This window comes from Myxocyprinus asiaticus, chromosome 17 (assembly GCF_019703515.2).
Source record: "Myxocyprinus asiaticus isolate MX2 ecotype Aquarium Trade chromosome 17, UBuf_Myxa_2, whole genome shotgun sequence".
In the NCBI taxonomy this organism is placed as follows: domain Eukaryota; kingdom Metazoa; phylum Chordata; class Actinopteri; order Cypriniformes; family Catostomidae; genus Myxocyprinus; species Myxocyprinus asiaticus.
This window is the reverse complement of record NC_059360.1, coordinates 3,757,646-3,771,828: the sequence shown is the minus strand read 5'-3', so window position 1 is coordinate 3,771,828 and position 14,183 is coordinate 3,757,646. Positions and strand designations below refer to the sequence as shown.

The 14,183-nt window shown below is 39.2% G+C and overlaps 1 protein-coding gene across 1 annotated transcript; it reads right to left on the bottom strand.

Annotated features, from left to right (window-relative positions):
- Positions 1–24: 24 nt before the first annotated feature.
- Positions 25–13,460, bottom strand: atp6v1c2 (ATPase H+ transporting V1 subunit C2). Its single transcript, XM_051723244.1, has 13 exons — positions 13,335–13,460; positions 11,228–11,295; positions 8,642–8,727; positions 8,345–8,407; positions 4,944–5,038; positions 4,736–4,827; positions 4,488–4,586; positions 4,307–4,375; positions 1,321–1,413; positions 1,142–1,229; positions 937–1,034; positions 724–853; positions 25–203 (listed from the first exon to the last, which is right to left on the bottom strand). The coding sequence occupies exons 1-13, from the start codon at positions 13,458–13,460 to the stop codon at positions 108–110; spliced, it is 1,203 nt and encodes a 400-aa protein (XP_051579204.1). The 3' UTR covers positions 25–107.
- Positions 13,461–14,183: the final 723 nt, after the last annotated feature.

Sequence of the window (14,183 nt, the reverse complement as noted above, 5' to 3'; positions counted from 1 at the left end):
AAATGCACACTCAAATGTGTCAGGGTTTATTTAAATCTGTAAGATGCAAAACATGTACAGTATCCCAAATAACGTTTAAGATTTCCAGTTTATTATGTGAATGAGTACTAGCTCGGATCCACCAAATTAATTTTGATTGGATAACAGATGTAGGAGTAATATTCCTGCTGGCCAGTGGTAACATCTGGGATATCAAATCCCACCTAGAAAGAGTGACATCAAACATTCATCACAAAAAGAGCAGTGGACTTCACATTATTCATTGAGATATTCTTAAAGACCCCATGAATTCAAAATTAGAGTTTTGTGGCTTGTCGTCCATGTGTGTCATCTTTGAGGCCATCTACAGTATATGCTTGTGTACTCCTAAATGTTGACAAGATTCACTTTTAGCATTTATACACATTAAAAATTTACTGATCACTCAGCCTGTACTACACAGATTTTTGGCCAGTAACATGCTCTCTTAAATGAAAATGTCTCTCCCTGTAATACCACCTACAACTACTATGATGTTACTAAAACTATTTAAAAACAGGGGCGATGAGCCCTTAGATATCTCCTGCCCAAACTTCCTTTTTTAATAGGAAATACATCAACTGCGCTCGTCAAGTGAATTCACAGGATCTTTAAAAGTTCTGATTTATCTAGACAATGCTAATGAGTAGTTCATATAAAAAACCTGGAATTCAGGTACAAACGTAATTTTTAAAAAATTCTTACGTCTGGTTTACTAGTCACTGCTGCTGGGTCAAGGTGTTTGAATAAAGAGTTGAGTTGCTGCCTTAGCTGTTTCACACTCTTTTTATTGGGCTGTAGCAAAATAGCCTGGAAACTGACCGGCAGACCATACCTAAACAACAGCACTCAAATCATAACTGATCCTGTCTGTCTGTCTGTGTTAATTTATTAGATATGTTTACTTGTCTTCAATACCTGAGAACTGACTCGACAAATGTACGAAGGACCTTGACATGAATCCAGGCAACAAAAATCTCACTAAAGTTCACCTTTAGCCAACACACAAATGTTCTCTGTTGAGGCAAATTAGCATTCTGTTATTCTTGACAAAGAATGAATAAATAAAGACTATTATTAACTATATTATCATTATAGGGAATTCTTGTTAGTTTTTACTTACATACAGTTCCTTCTTATCCACAGCAAGACGGACCATCTCCTGCTTTTGCTTCTCTGCCTCATCCAGGTTGTATTCCCTTACTGTAAACCTGTTGGCAACAGGAACAATTACTTTATTTTCCAAGCCTAAATAAAGCAGACAGGGATATCAGTGTAGTAATGCATTGACAGTTTTCTTACTTGTGCTTTTTGGCATTGGCTTTGAATTCAGTGGCAGCATTCTTAAACAGCGTTACTGTGAAAATCCCTGCATCATCATCCTCAACCAACTTCCTGTGATGCACACACACAAACACACTTATTGTGTATATAGGTATGAACAAAAAACATTTATTTATACACATTTATTAATGATTATACACTGATGAGCCAAAACATTTTGACCACTCACAGGTGAAACAAATAATGTTGATCATCTCCTAACAAGGCCACATGTCAAGGTCTGGGTAGATTAGATGGTAAGTGAACAATCAGTTCTCGTAGTCAACAATGCAGGAGAAATGGGCAGGAGTAAAGACCTGAGCGACTTTGACAAAGGCCAAATTGTTATGGCCAGACAACTGGGTCAGAGCATTTCTGAAACAGCAAGGCTTATGGGGTGATCCCGGTAAACAGTGGTGAGTACCTACCAACAGTGGTCCGAGGAGGGAGAAACCACAAAGGTTCATCGATGCGTGAGGGCAATGAAGGCTATCCCATTTTTCCGAACCGAGAGAAGGTCTACTGTGGCACAAGTCACCGAACATTTTAATGATGGTTACGGGAGGAATGTCACAACACACAGTGCATCGCATCCTGCTGTGTATGGGGCTGCGTAGCAGCAGACTGGTCAGAGTGCCCATGATGACCCCTGTCCACTGTCGAAAACATCTACAATGGGCACGCGAGAATCAAACCGGACCTTGGAGCAGTGGAAGAAGATTGCCTGGTCTGATGAGTCCCATTTTCTTTTACATAACGTGGATGGCCGTGTACGTGTGCGCCATTTTACCTGGGGAAGTGATGGCATCAGGATGCACTGTGGGAAGATGACTAGCCGGTGAAGGGATTGTGATGCTCTTGTTCTGCTGGGAAACCCTGGGTCCGGCCATTCATGTGGATGTTAATTTGCCACCTATCTAAACATTGTTGCAGAACAGGTACACCCCTTCATGGCAATGGTATTCCCTGATGGCAGTGGCCTCTTTCAGCAGGATAATGCGCCCTGCCACACTGCACACATTGTTCGGGACTGGTTTGAGGAACATGATGAAGAGTTCAAGGTGTTGCCATGGCCTCCAAATTCCCCAGATCTCAATCCAATTGAGCATCTGTGGGATGTGCTGGACCAACAAGTGTGATCCACAGTGGCTCCACCTCACAACTTTCAGGACTTGAAGGATCTGCTGCTAATGTGTTGGTGCCAGATACCACAAGACCCCTTCAGGGGTCTTGTAGAATCCATGCCTTAGCGGGTCAGCGCTGTTTTGGTGGCACGCAGAGGACCAACAGCATATTAGGCAGGTGGTCCGAATTTTTGGGCTCATTGGTGTATAAAACCATGATAAAATCCCTGTTATTTAGCAATCATTTGTAAGAGCAGTTTATCAGAGTACCCGTGTATGACACTTATCTTGAAATGGTCCAAAAGGATTCTGGAGTTGAGAACGAAATCACCTGAATTCATTAAGGCGAGGTCATATTTACCGTCGCATGGCCAAATTCTGCAGGTGAAATACAGTCTTCTCAATGGGAATCCACGCAATTGTGAATTTCGCGTGATGGACATCCAGTAGCAAAGAATTTCCCCTCACAGATTTTGAGTGGAGTTCAAGTTTGGTGAACTTTGACAAGCGAATTTGCAGCGTTGACCAAAAGGAAGTTAATTGGTTTGTCAGTGACCTCTGTGTGGGCGGTGCATCATACACAGCTACACTGAATATCCACAATGGACAAGAATATCATTTTAGCATTGAGTTTCTTTATAACTTCACTCTCACAGATTACAACGTGCAGCATTAAACTGACTTAGTTTTTTGCTGGTTTCACACACGCCTTCTTAGCCAGCGGAAATTCACCATGCAATGGTAATCCCTTTCAAAAACCTAGAGTTCCGGCAAACTTGCTGCAAACTCGCCACTCAAATTCACTCATACAAATGAGCTTTGTGGTAAACTCTTCATTGTCGCCAAAGGTTTACTGCAGGTTCACCACTATCAAATCAAATCACTTTTATTGTCACACAACCATATACACAAATGCAACAGTGGGTGAAAGTCTTGGGTGCAGTTCCGAGCAACATCGCAGTCATGACAGTGATGAGACATATACCAATTTACAATAAACATCAGATTTACATAACACAATTTACATATCTAATATACTGTGTATAGGGGACTAATGCGATGTACAGATGAATAGTTAACTCACAACAGTCTTTTGATATTTGCAAGAAACTTAAGCGACATAGGAGAGTCCAAACGCTGGAGGATAAATCAACACGAAACACAGATGAGGAAAACAATAACAAGGTAAGTATATTAACAGGTAAGTCAGACAAAACTAGGAAGTCCGTAGTCTCCGGGAAAACACTGAAGAGAACAGACAATGAAAGTGTGTGAGAGCGGGGTATAAATGCAGTCCTTGATTAGACACCGATGATGTGCAGGTGCGTGTGATCAGAACTTCAGGGGAGAGTGAGCGCAGTGTCAGCAGTGAGGGAGAGAGAGCGGAGTGTGGAGTGAGAGAGGGAGTCCGGTGGATCCATGACAGCGATGGAAGATCAGCTCAGACAATTTTTCCATGTGCTATGAAGTTTGCGCATCCTATAGTAAATTAGGGCCAAACTCTTTAATAAAAAAAACAAGGCAAATTCGTCTTCTCACGATATGACCCCTTTAATATGTTATGCAAAACATGAGGGGCAGATTCAAAAATGTTCATAATGGCCTGGATGTGTCTTTCTGAAATTGTAAGCATCTAAATTGCCTAATAGAGAGGAGATAAAGTAAGACAAATAAAGCCAATGAGATGGACTGCGGTCAGACGAACTCTTGCTTTCTACCAGTAACTTGATAATACTATTGGATTAGCCGTCGGCCATCAGCATGAACACCCATGAGAGCAAGAGAGTTAAGCAGAGCTCAAATCAGTACTGTCAAAATCACAAAACATCTGAGTGACTAACCGGCTGGAACGGGGAACAATGAACTTTGACATGGATTCATAGGTCCTCTCCCATAGTGCATATGCCGTCCTATGGAGATACATAATAAATGCATTAAAAATGCTTGATCAATAAAAAATTGTTTTAGATCTGCTCTCAGTGTTTGGTTCATACACTGTCAAGCTTGAAATTTTATACTCACCTGGACACCACAACTAGCAGCGTTGTTAGGTACTCCGAATTTAAAACCAAATCCTCCTTTTTCACAATGTAGGTCAGCGTGCGGGTCTGTAAACTTCCTCTAGTTAAGCACAGCAGTAGTGATGGTTATGAAGATGGTTAGTGATGGTCTGAAGCTTTGTTTAATTAAAAATGAAACATGCAAATATTGTATGACCTCATTGAGGCCATCATTAAGTTCATCAACTTGTTTTCAATACAAAAACTCACTCAGTTTTGCGCTCAAGGCTTTGAATACTGGCTTTCACATTATTGTATGCAGCCCTGCGTGACTTCAACTCTGTGTCCACCTGAGAAACTTGCTGTCACACACAAACAGATGATAAAATGTAAACTTCAGAACACATATAGGAACAAACCGTTTGATATGCTTTAAAAGGTGTTTCATATAAGATACATAAGTACATAAGGTGTATACTTTAGAGATGATGTCAGTGAGGGTCTTTAGAGGCTGTGAGTTGGGGTATTTGGCTCTATCCCACTGAAACCTGGTCACATATGTTGCCAAGTCCACTACAACATCAGAAACACTGAATCAGAATGTGGTAAAAACTCAATGTGCAAAATGCGTAGGGCTCATTTTATTTTATTTTTATTTTTTTCAAATAAGTAAAATACTTTATTGTTCATATACTGACAATTATAACTGAAAACCTCTCTATCACCCAAAACATAGTCATGCAGGTCTATGCAGAGAGTGTAATGGGCAAAAATGTACATGAGATAGCTCATCTGGTGCTAAGGATATCTTTACCCTGCCAAATTAAAGGTGTCATATCATGAGAAATCAAATGTTCCTCAATCTTTTAAGGAAAAATGTTTATTGTACTATGAAAACATACTGCAATTCAGAACTCAAAGCTTCCTACCGAGTCAAAAAAGAGCATTTATTAAAAACTAAGCAGTAAAAATGTCTCGGATCAGAAAGTTTTGGCTTAAGTTTATTTGAACAAGATCATTGCTGTAACAGTTAGAGGGACGCATTACCGCATGGATTGTTTTATAAATCTTTCACAATGTAATGCAAGCTTAGCAATAAGGATGGTGCATTGCAGGGGCATAGAGGTAACCCACCAATAATCTAAACAAGCAAGTACACGTCCCCCTTCCCAGTCCCCCCATTATTTGTACTATGATCATTGGAAACATAGGTAAATCCTTCACACTGCAACCCCACAATTTTCAAGCCAAATCTACGCCCTTGTGGCAGTATAAACTATTCTCGACCCAACAGCAAACCTGATGCCCTTGTGTGAAGTGCTGTTTCTCATTTAACATGTTTACTTTGAAATCTTAAAAGCAGAGCAGCAAACAAGGGCCTGGTTCATTGTAAGGCTAAGAGAGAGAGGGTAGAAAATGGTCTTAAAACGTCTCGGTTACGACTGTAACCTTGGTTCCCTAAAAGGTAGGAAAGAGATGCTGCTTCAGTAGCTGACACTATCGGAACTCCCCCCAGGAGTGATGATCTCTGAAGCCCTTTAAAATAACGCAATCTACTGGCCCCTGATGCTTGCGTCATCACGGGCATATAAACCAGAGCACAGCACCATTTCATCAGGATTTTCAAATGAAGGGAAGAGAGGGCATGTCTCACATCTCACCCCTTAACTGCGAGAAATCAGTAGTGCAGGTAGCGAAGCAGCGTCTTATTCCCTCCTTTCAGGGAACCAAGGTTACAGTTGTAACCGAGACATTCCCTCCAAAGACAGTCACTTCAAAGCTGCGTATTATGCTGATTCTATGGGAACTGTATACCATAGCGCTGTGCTACTGATTCACATGCACAAGGCAACACCTACTAGCCAATAGGACAGTTGAAAGGCATCGATATTTCATATTGAAAAATAGGAAGGATAAGAGAGAATTTCAAAAACCACATAATGTTTGGAAATATAACAATGACACTCCATGCAAAGTAGTGAAACAGAAATACTCATCTGCACAGTTGGTGTGGAACAAGTTCAGAACAGTCAGTGGCTGACAGAATAATGTAATGCCACTAACCAACATTACATTAAATGCATTAAAAACATTACTCTTCATACCTAGAAGATTCAAGGAATGGCAGGTAATGAGACCAATGGCCAATACACAATGACATCAGCCTTTAGGGCAATGAACATAGAGAAGTTAACTCTCCTTCCCAGCAAGGACATTGGAAGACAGATAAGACAACATCCAAGTTATAAAACCTGGCAAAGGTATTAGGGGAAGCCCAGCCTGCAGCCAGACAGATGTCCTCCAAGGACACACCCTTCACCCAACCCGAGGAGGAAGCCATGCTCCTGGTTAACTAGGCCTCAATCCTCATGGGACACTGCACACCCTGCGAATCGCAACGAGCGCAATGGCTTTAACCATCTTGAATGTAGAGTTCGCAAGTGTCCAGTTCAAGCATCTCAGTTCCATCATGGGCCATAACCCACCGTAATTTTTGTTGATGTTATGGGTGCATCAGCTTTCTATCCCAATGCAGAGGAGGGGCATAAATGGGCCACAACTGCCTTTTCAACAGGGGGGATCTCAGTATAACCCCTTTGTGTGGCGCAGTTGAGTGTTGTAAAGAAATGTGCATTTGTACAGAGTAGGGCGAAAGCCACATTTTGAGCAGCTAGTCATGCAGCTAGGGGAAAAACGGCACTGTGACTCAGAATGGGCCACTCAAATTGGAGCGCACAAGAGAGAACCTGCATCAGCTCAGCATCAGAGATTTAAGTGTGGATTTCCTCCCAGTGGGGGAAAATACCAACAAACTAATTGGCTAAGTGCGACCAGGCCACAGCTTTAGACGCTGCGAATGATATAGCATCTATATCTTCTTTGCAACCGGCAAACATGATCACACCATGCGCGCCAATTGTGGGGTGCAGATCTTCACTGGTTAATTCAATGGGTAAAGATGCCTGTAGTGAAGGCGGGGAGGCATGCAAGGTTTGTGCCAATGACAAATTCTCCTCAAACGCTCCATGCTCGATATCTCAGCCTTGTGTACCTCCTTCATGCTGTCCTTCTGGATCCGCAGAGGGAGTATGCTGGGAGGGAGGGGGACAGACATCGTCCTTCAAAAAAGAAGGTGAGCCACAAGCGAAGCATCTTGAGTTTCATGCATTAACAATGAATGCAATCAGTCTTAACGAGTGCCGCTTCCACGTGTCCCGCCTCCTGCCTGTCAGACAGAGGTAAATAATGCTCATGAAGTGAAAAACATTTGCGAAACATCATCTTGAAAACGACACCATTGAGCTAAAGGCTCTTTTATGTGCTTTACAATGAAATAAAACAAACAACAACAATCCCATGACCCCAATAATCCCATAATGTTTCAAACACGGAAGTGATAAAGGATTTGCTGTTTGTCGGCACAAAAGCATAATCCACTGGCTGTTAAGGTGTGCAGATTAAATGCCGAAGTGAAGATTGTGGCGTCCAGAGCACGAGAGATGTTATTGTGACCCAGAAGAGAAAAATTCTGATGAAATGGAGGTGGAGCATCAAACGCCATCTGCCAGTAGATTGGCGTGATTTTAAAGGGCTTCAGAGATTGCCACTCCTGGGAGGTGTTCCCATAGTATCAGCCACTGACGCAGCGTTGACGTGATGACTTAAAAGGGAAACTACATTATGTTTTCTGAATTACATTTACTAACATTATAACTGGTCCTCATCTAAATAAATTAAATAACAACAAATGTATGGTATGACCACATAAGGCAGCTGATCATAACAGGAATAAGTCATGTTCCCTAACACTGCTCACATTAAAATACACTCACAAACAAAAATAAACACACAAGCTCAAGCTTGGAAATGTTAGCATACCCTGCATGGTCTGGAAATACGATTTCAGTGGTGACTGCTGATCTTTCTGGTGGGTTTTGTGCTCTGGTGAGAGTATTAACAAAGTATCAATCACTAAAAAAAGAGTCAAATAAATCATATGACCTTGTATCTGGTAAGGCAATTATTTTTTATGTTAAATCTTTCTATCAGGCCATGTTTGTTTCATATGTAACATGATCTATAGGTGCTCATGGCCCGGCTCAGAGGAGGTGGCCTGAAGCTAATGAGCTCTTCTCTGCTGCCTGATGGAACAGGTTTAGCTGTTACCACACTCACCTCTGTTCACTAACATGATCTCCAGGAGTTTTCCACTGAACTCGTCCATCACCTCACCCAAACACTGTGACGTCTGACGCATCACACTTCATTATACAACAGAAATTTGGAGATAAATATTTTAGCTGGTGGTGCCAGAAAAACTGACACTACAAACAATTTAAACAGACTTCAATCAAATACTATTCCATAAGCACAGACAAACCCAGTCAGAATAATGGTCTGTGAACCAAACAGAGGATTTGATGCCCCACTAAGCTTAAAAAATAACTAAAATTTTCACAGTTGCCATTCAGAACTATAACCCAAAGTTGAACCCAGCACCTAAGTGTAATCTTGCCTGAGGTCATATGAATGGATATGCTAGACTAAAAGAGAGAAAGGGGGAGAAAAAGAGGACAGTTTCCACCACACATGAACACTGCAGCTGAGGCAGGAAGATTCATTGTAAGGTGGCACCTGAAACTCAACTCAACTGGATTAAGTGTCACGGTTAGTGATAACTGTATTACAGGAGATGGAGAAATTTCCCACCAACACAGGACACCAAACACACAGATGTCCACTACAGTGAAGCATTTCTCATGAAGTCAAAATTGACACTGTTTACTTAATTAAATATACATTCCTGGTCTTATTGTGCACGATTTATGTGCATGTTATACCAAAGAAAAACAGTGTTTATCTTTATAATCTTTCATAAAAATTGAATATCTGCTCTGGCACTGAAATTAGTTTGATTTTCGGCTGACATCATAAAGGCCACTTTAGTTTCAACCAGTGGGTGCCGGCAATCAATTACCAATGGATAAAATTAGGTCCTACCCTACATTTTTCTAATTGAATGTGTTTCAATCTAAAATATATTGCATTACAAAACTAAAATGGGTTGTGAATGTTGTTTTATGTTAACTTGTTGACAAATACATCAATCAAATTGTACTAAGGACAAAGGACCAAGGTTAGGAGGGTTACTTTAAAAACATTATTCCACTAAACAATACAAAATACATGCTGTATTATTTAATTAGTTACATATTCCATTAAATTACTCAAGGTCAGTAATGCAATCTAAATACTTTGGATTACTTCTTCAGCTCTGTCAGATTTTTTTTTTTTACTAGTTTTGACTGTACATAACTGAACAACAATTAAAAAAATAATCTGCCAGTACAGTAAGACAATTTACACTTACCTTTAAAATACATTCCTACCTGAAAAAAAGCCTATCTTATATCTTATTCAGTGTTACTTCTCAAGTAAATATATATATTTTTAAGGATTTTTAGATATTTTTACAGGAAAACAATACAAAAGTTCTCATTAAGAATATCATTTTTGCACATCTTTGCCATATTATCAAAGGTCTTACTTAAGAAAGCAAAATATGATCTGACGTGGATTTCCTTGATAGAATTCATCATAAAATATATTGGTGCCTGGTAGGTGCCAGTAAAAGGGCTAGAATTAGCATCATAGCTTAGCATAAAGCTACATTTTCACATGACAATTACACAATGTTAACCATTTATGCTGCTCCAAACTTACTTCAAAACCACAAAGTGCATACAACAACATATTTTCTGATCGTATATTGATTATGTTCATAGAATGAGGCAATAATATATTATTTGTAGCTTTCTAAATGATGCTTAAGGCTACATTGGTTAGCATTTCTCATAGAAACATCCTTTATTCTTGTAAAAATACCCTAACTGCATAAAAAATATTGACAAACCATATATCATTATAATTGTGTATTTATTGGATTCATGTTTCATCTGTCAGTGTTTCTAATTGTCTGTCTGTGACAGAGGGCGCTTTTTTTGGCTCTTTGTTTGGCTCTTGACAACTCAAGAGCCCAACAAACACACCCCTCCCTTCAGTGCTCCTTCAGAAGCTCCGCCCCCCAAATTCATGCACGCTCATTGCCAATGCTGTGTGATCGCAACAGTGTTGTGCGGATCGGTCCGATCTACTTTTTATATTTTTCCATTTACAGAGCCAGAGCTGTGTACAAACACCAGATTGTTTTCAGCGCACACACAGAACAGACAGCTAACGGACCGTGAAGAGATTTTCACGGAATTTGACAATAAGTGTATTGGATTAAAATCACACACTCCACCTTTAAAGGCACTCAGATCGTTTCATGTATTTGGACAAAAGCTTTACAACTGAATAGACTAAATATTAAAAGAAACAAATTACTATAAAATGCCAAGTAATCTCATTAGTAATCAAAAAACTGTATTCTGATTACCAAATGATTTAAATTCTTAAAGTAATCTAACGGAATACGTTACAAATTACATTTTACAGCATATATTCTGTAATCTGTTGTTGAATACATTTCAAAAGTAACCCTCCCAACCCTGATTATGATACTATCCCAAAAACATGCTAAAAGTGGCATCATGGTCAGCATTTTGTAAGTGCTATTACCGAAGCATACAATGTACTATGTTATAAATACATATTGTAAATACTATATAGAAATGTGGTAAGTGGTAGTTTAGTAATGAACGCCTGCTATATTTATATTGGGATACAGACAAATATTATTACTAAAGGAATGATGCTTACCCCTCTGTAAATGAGTCCAGTTTTGACAGCTCATCAGAGACCCCCAACAACAAATCCAGAGTTCCCACCTTTGTACACAACAAAACATACGTTGTTAGCCCAGATGTACATAGCACCCCGAGTTACATAGTCAAGTTGTTTTTCCTCTCAATTAATTCCTATGGAGCAAACTGGTCCTTAACAAGAGTCATATTGCTTTGAAGGGAACTCAAAACCAAACACATGGTCTGTAAATGGAACACTTACTGTCGATTATCACACTCAAGTGACCTCTGTTAATCAAAGATAAAACTGAAGTGTTTAATTATTTTCATCATGTATTCTTTGATCCCAGTTAGTAAACTATTGGTAAATTGGTTGGTTGACTTCTTCAAGAGTCAAGAGTGACACTTTCAACATATTGCTCAAAGAGGGGCCCAAGCCATATCAAGAGACCAAAATATCATAAGACTTGGCATGGAGACTTGACTTAGGCTAGTACAAAACCCCCCAGAACACCCTAGCAACCACCTAGCAACACTCAACCACCTGCATCTGCATAGCTATGTCCTGGCTATTACCCACAACACCCTAGCATCATGGCAGCAAGTTTTACATGGATAAGAACCACTCACATTTTCTTAAAGCAATGCAAAAATCTAGACTTTTTAAAAATCTAGTTTTTGTTTTTTTAAATCCCTAAACCAAGACCAACATTTCTGACTGTAACTCCTCCTACAGATTTCAAGCTACATCCACCAAACTCAGCACAGACATTCAGCCTGTTCTGACTCATGTTGCTATGTCTTTTCCAAACTGTTTGGACTTACAGTTTTCACACAGCAGATGATCAAATATCTAAAAAAATCCCTTGGATTTATTTTGTGTTTAGGTCATGTCGGAATTACCATAATTACTAGATTCCAGCTGGTAAAATACTTTCATCTCCTCATAGAACTCGTAATTACAAACTTAGAAGTCTGTGAAAGCTTTGAATTTTACGAACCAATATGGCAGCAACTTGAACAGTTAAAAACATATTTCTGTTTCATTTGCTATTTAATTATATCCTGTGTTACCTGAATCGTTTTCTTTATTCTTAAACATTTTGCAAGAACATATAGAGGCAAATTAATATAGTGATTAAACAAATAATTTTCGAGCAGAATCTCCAAGTTGTCATATCGTAATTACTATTATTTAGACAGGAAATAAACGCAGAATCTATCTATCTATCTATCTATCTATCTATCCATCTATCTTCAGTGCTGGGTAGTAACAGATAATATGTAATCTGGATTATATTTTCAGTTTACAAAAATTAAGTACTTGTAATTAGTTTAATTAGATTACATTTTAATACACTAGTAATTAGTTTACAGTTACGTTTTCTTTATGGATTACATGATTACAGATGAACAATTTACTGCCTTTGCATGATTAATAATTTATTGATCCCTCTAATTCTTCTTCTTTTTAAATATTATATATACATACAGTAAGTCTTCAAGTGTTTTTGAATGGAGGGGGGTGGGGGATGGGATTGCCGAACCGATTGTATTAGCGCGGTAAAGTTAGTTTTAGTTTCGTGAATTGTTTGGATTCAACTTTAAAAATAACCCAAGTTCAGCCATAAAACTCTATGTGGCACGTGCTGATAGGTTCTTGAACTTGTTATCTGTTAGCCAAGCTGTTTGCTCAGATGTGACAAGTTAAGCCAATCATCTCGCATGGTTTAAGCTGATCGGTCTTTTGACATTTATTCTGGTAGCTAATCATCTTGCATCTGTCTCTTTGTGTAACATTTCAATAACTCAGTTTTGCAGATAATCTGGTTTCAGTGCAGCATGCTGCGAAAGTTTTTTTCTCTGAAACCCACCTCCACCCCAGCTCCATGGGCCTAGATCTGCAAAATAGGACTGTTTGTAATGTCTAGTTGTGCAGCAGTATGTTCATACATGCTTGATGCAGCATGTCTTGCGTTTTGTCCAATTGTGCAGCAGCAGCATGTCCACATGCTAAACTTAGTATGTCTTTGTATTTTCTACCAGTAGCAAGTCTCCATACTGCTCTGCAGCAGCAGCGTAGCAGATTTGTGGAGAAATGAAGAAACAGAGCGATCTTTTACCTTCAGCTCTGGAACATGGAATCTGTAGCTTGTGGCTAGACCTGTTTTGGCAGTGATGCGTTTGAGTGTCTCAACAGACTGACAGCTGACTTTGTCCAGAGGAACCGAAATCAGCCAGAACTCCATCACGGCCAGCGATCTCTTGTTCTCACCCTGTGACAGGAGTCTAACACTTAAAATGTGCCCAAAATATAAATACTAGTGATTTGTTTAAGTACATAGGCCACTTGCTGACTGTATCATTAGTTTGCTGACTACAGTGTCTGAGAATATTAGGTTTCTCAGACAGGGAAACACAATTCTCATGTTCTCAAGACACTAAAGTTTTATGATGAGATTAAATGAGGTTCTGCTTCATCAAGGTTTACCTGGAAAAAGGTCTGTGAGATTCATCTTTGTTTTTTAAATAAACTTTATAAAGTTGTTTGCGTGGGCAAACACATTGATAACGAACAGTATGTTCCAGTACTGAATGTTGTTTACCATGAAAGTAATTTGTCAAGAATGTTGCACACATTGGACCTTATTCATGAAATGCAGAAAGAATTTCTGTGTAAATTGTTCTGAAAACCATTCTTATGTAAACTGTCACATTACATTTAATGGAACAATTTAGGTAAGAATTGATTTATGATTTATTACACTATGCTCATGTATCATGAATAAGGCCCATTGTGAGATAAAGAGTTTGTGGGAAAAGTTGCTTAAACTGATAATTATACTGGTTTTGTGGCAAGTTAAGCCCTGGGGAAAGTTTTGCAAGACATCCATGTATTGTAACAGCATGAACGACACACTATTAACCCTGAAATTTACATTAAACATGTAATATGCCCAATGAATATCTAT

Bases quoted from the DNA above. Each gene is read 5' to 3' on its own strand.
- atp6v1c2 (XM_051723244.1), bottom strand. From the start codon at position 13,460: ATGGAGTTCTGGCTGATTTCGGTTCCTCTGGACAAAGTCAGCTGTCAG. The intron at 4,828-4,943 runs GTATACACCTTA...TGTGTGTGACAG, and splicing joins TCACTGACATCATCTCTAAA to CAAGTTTCTCAGGTGGACAC. The intron at 1,230-1,320 runs GTAAGAAAACTG...TGTTGCCAACAG, and splicing joins GCCAATGCCAAAAAGCACAA to GTTTACAGTAAGGGAATACA.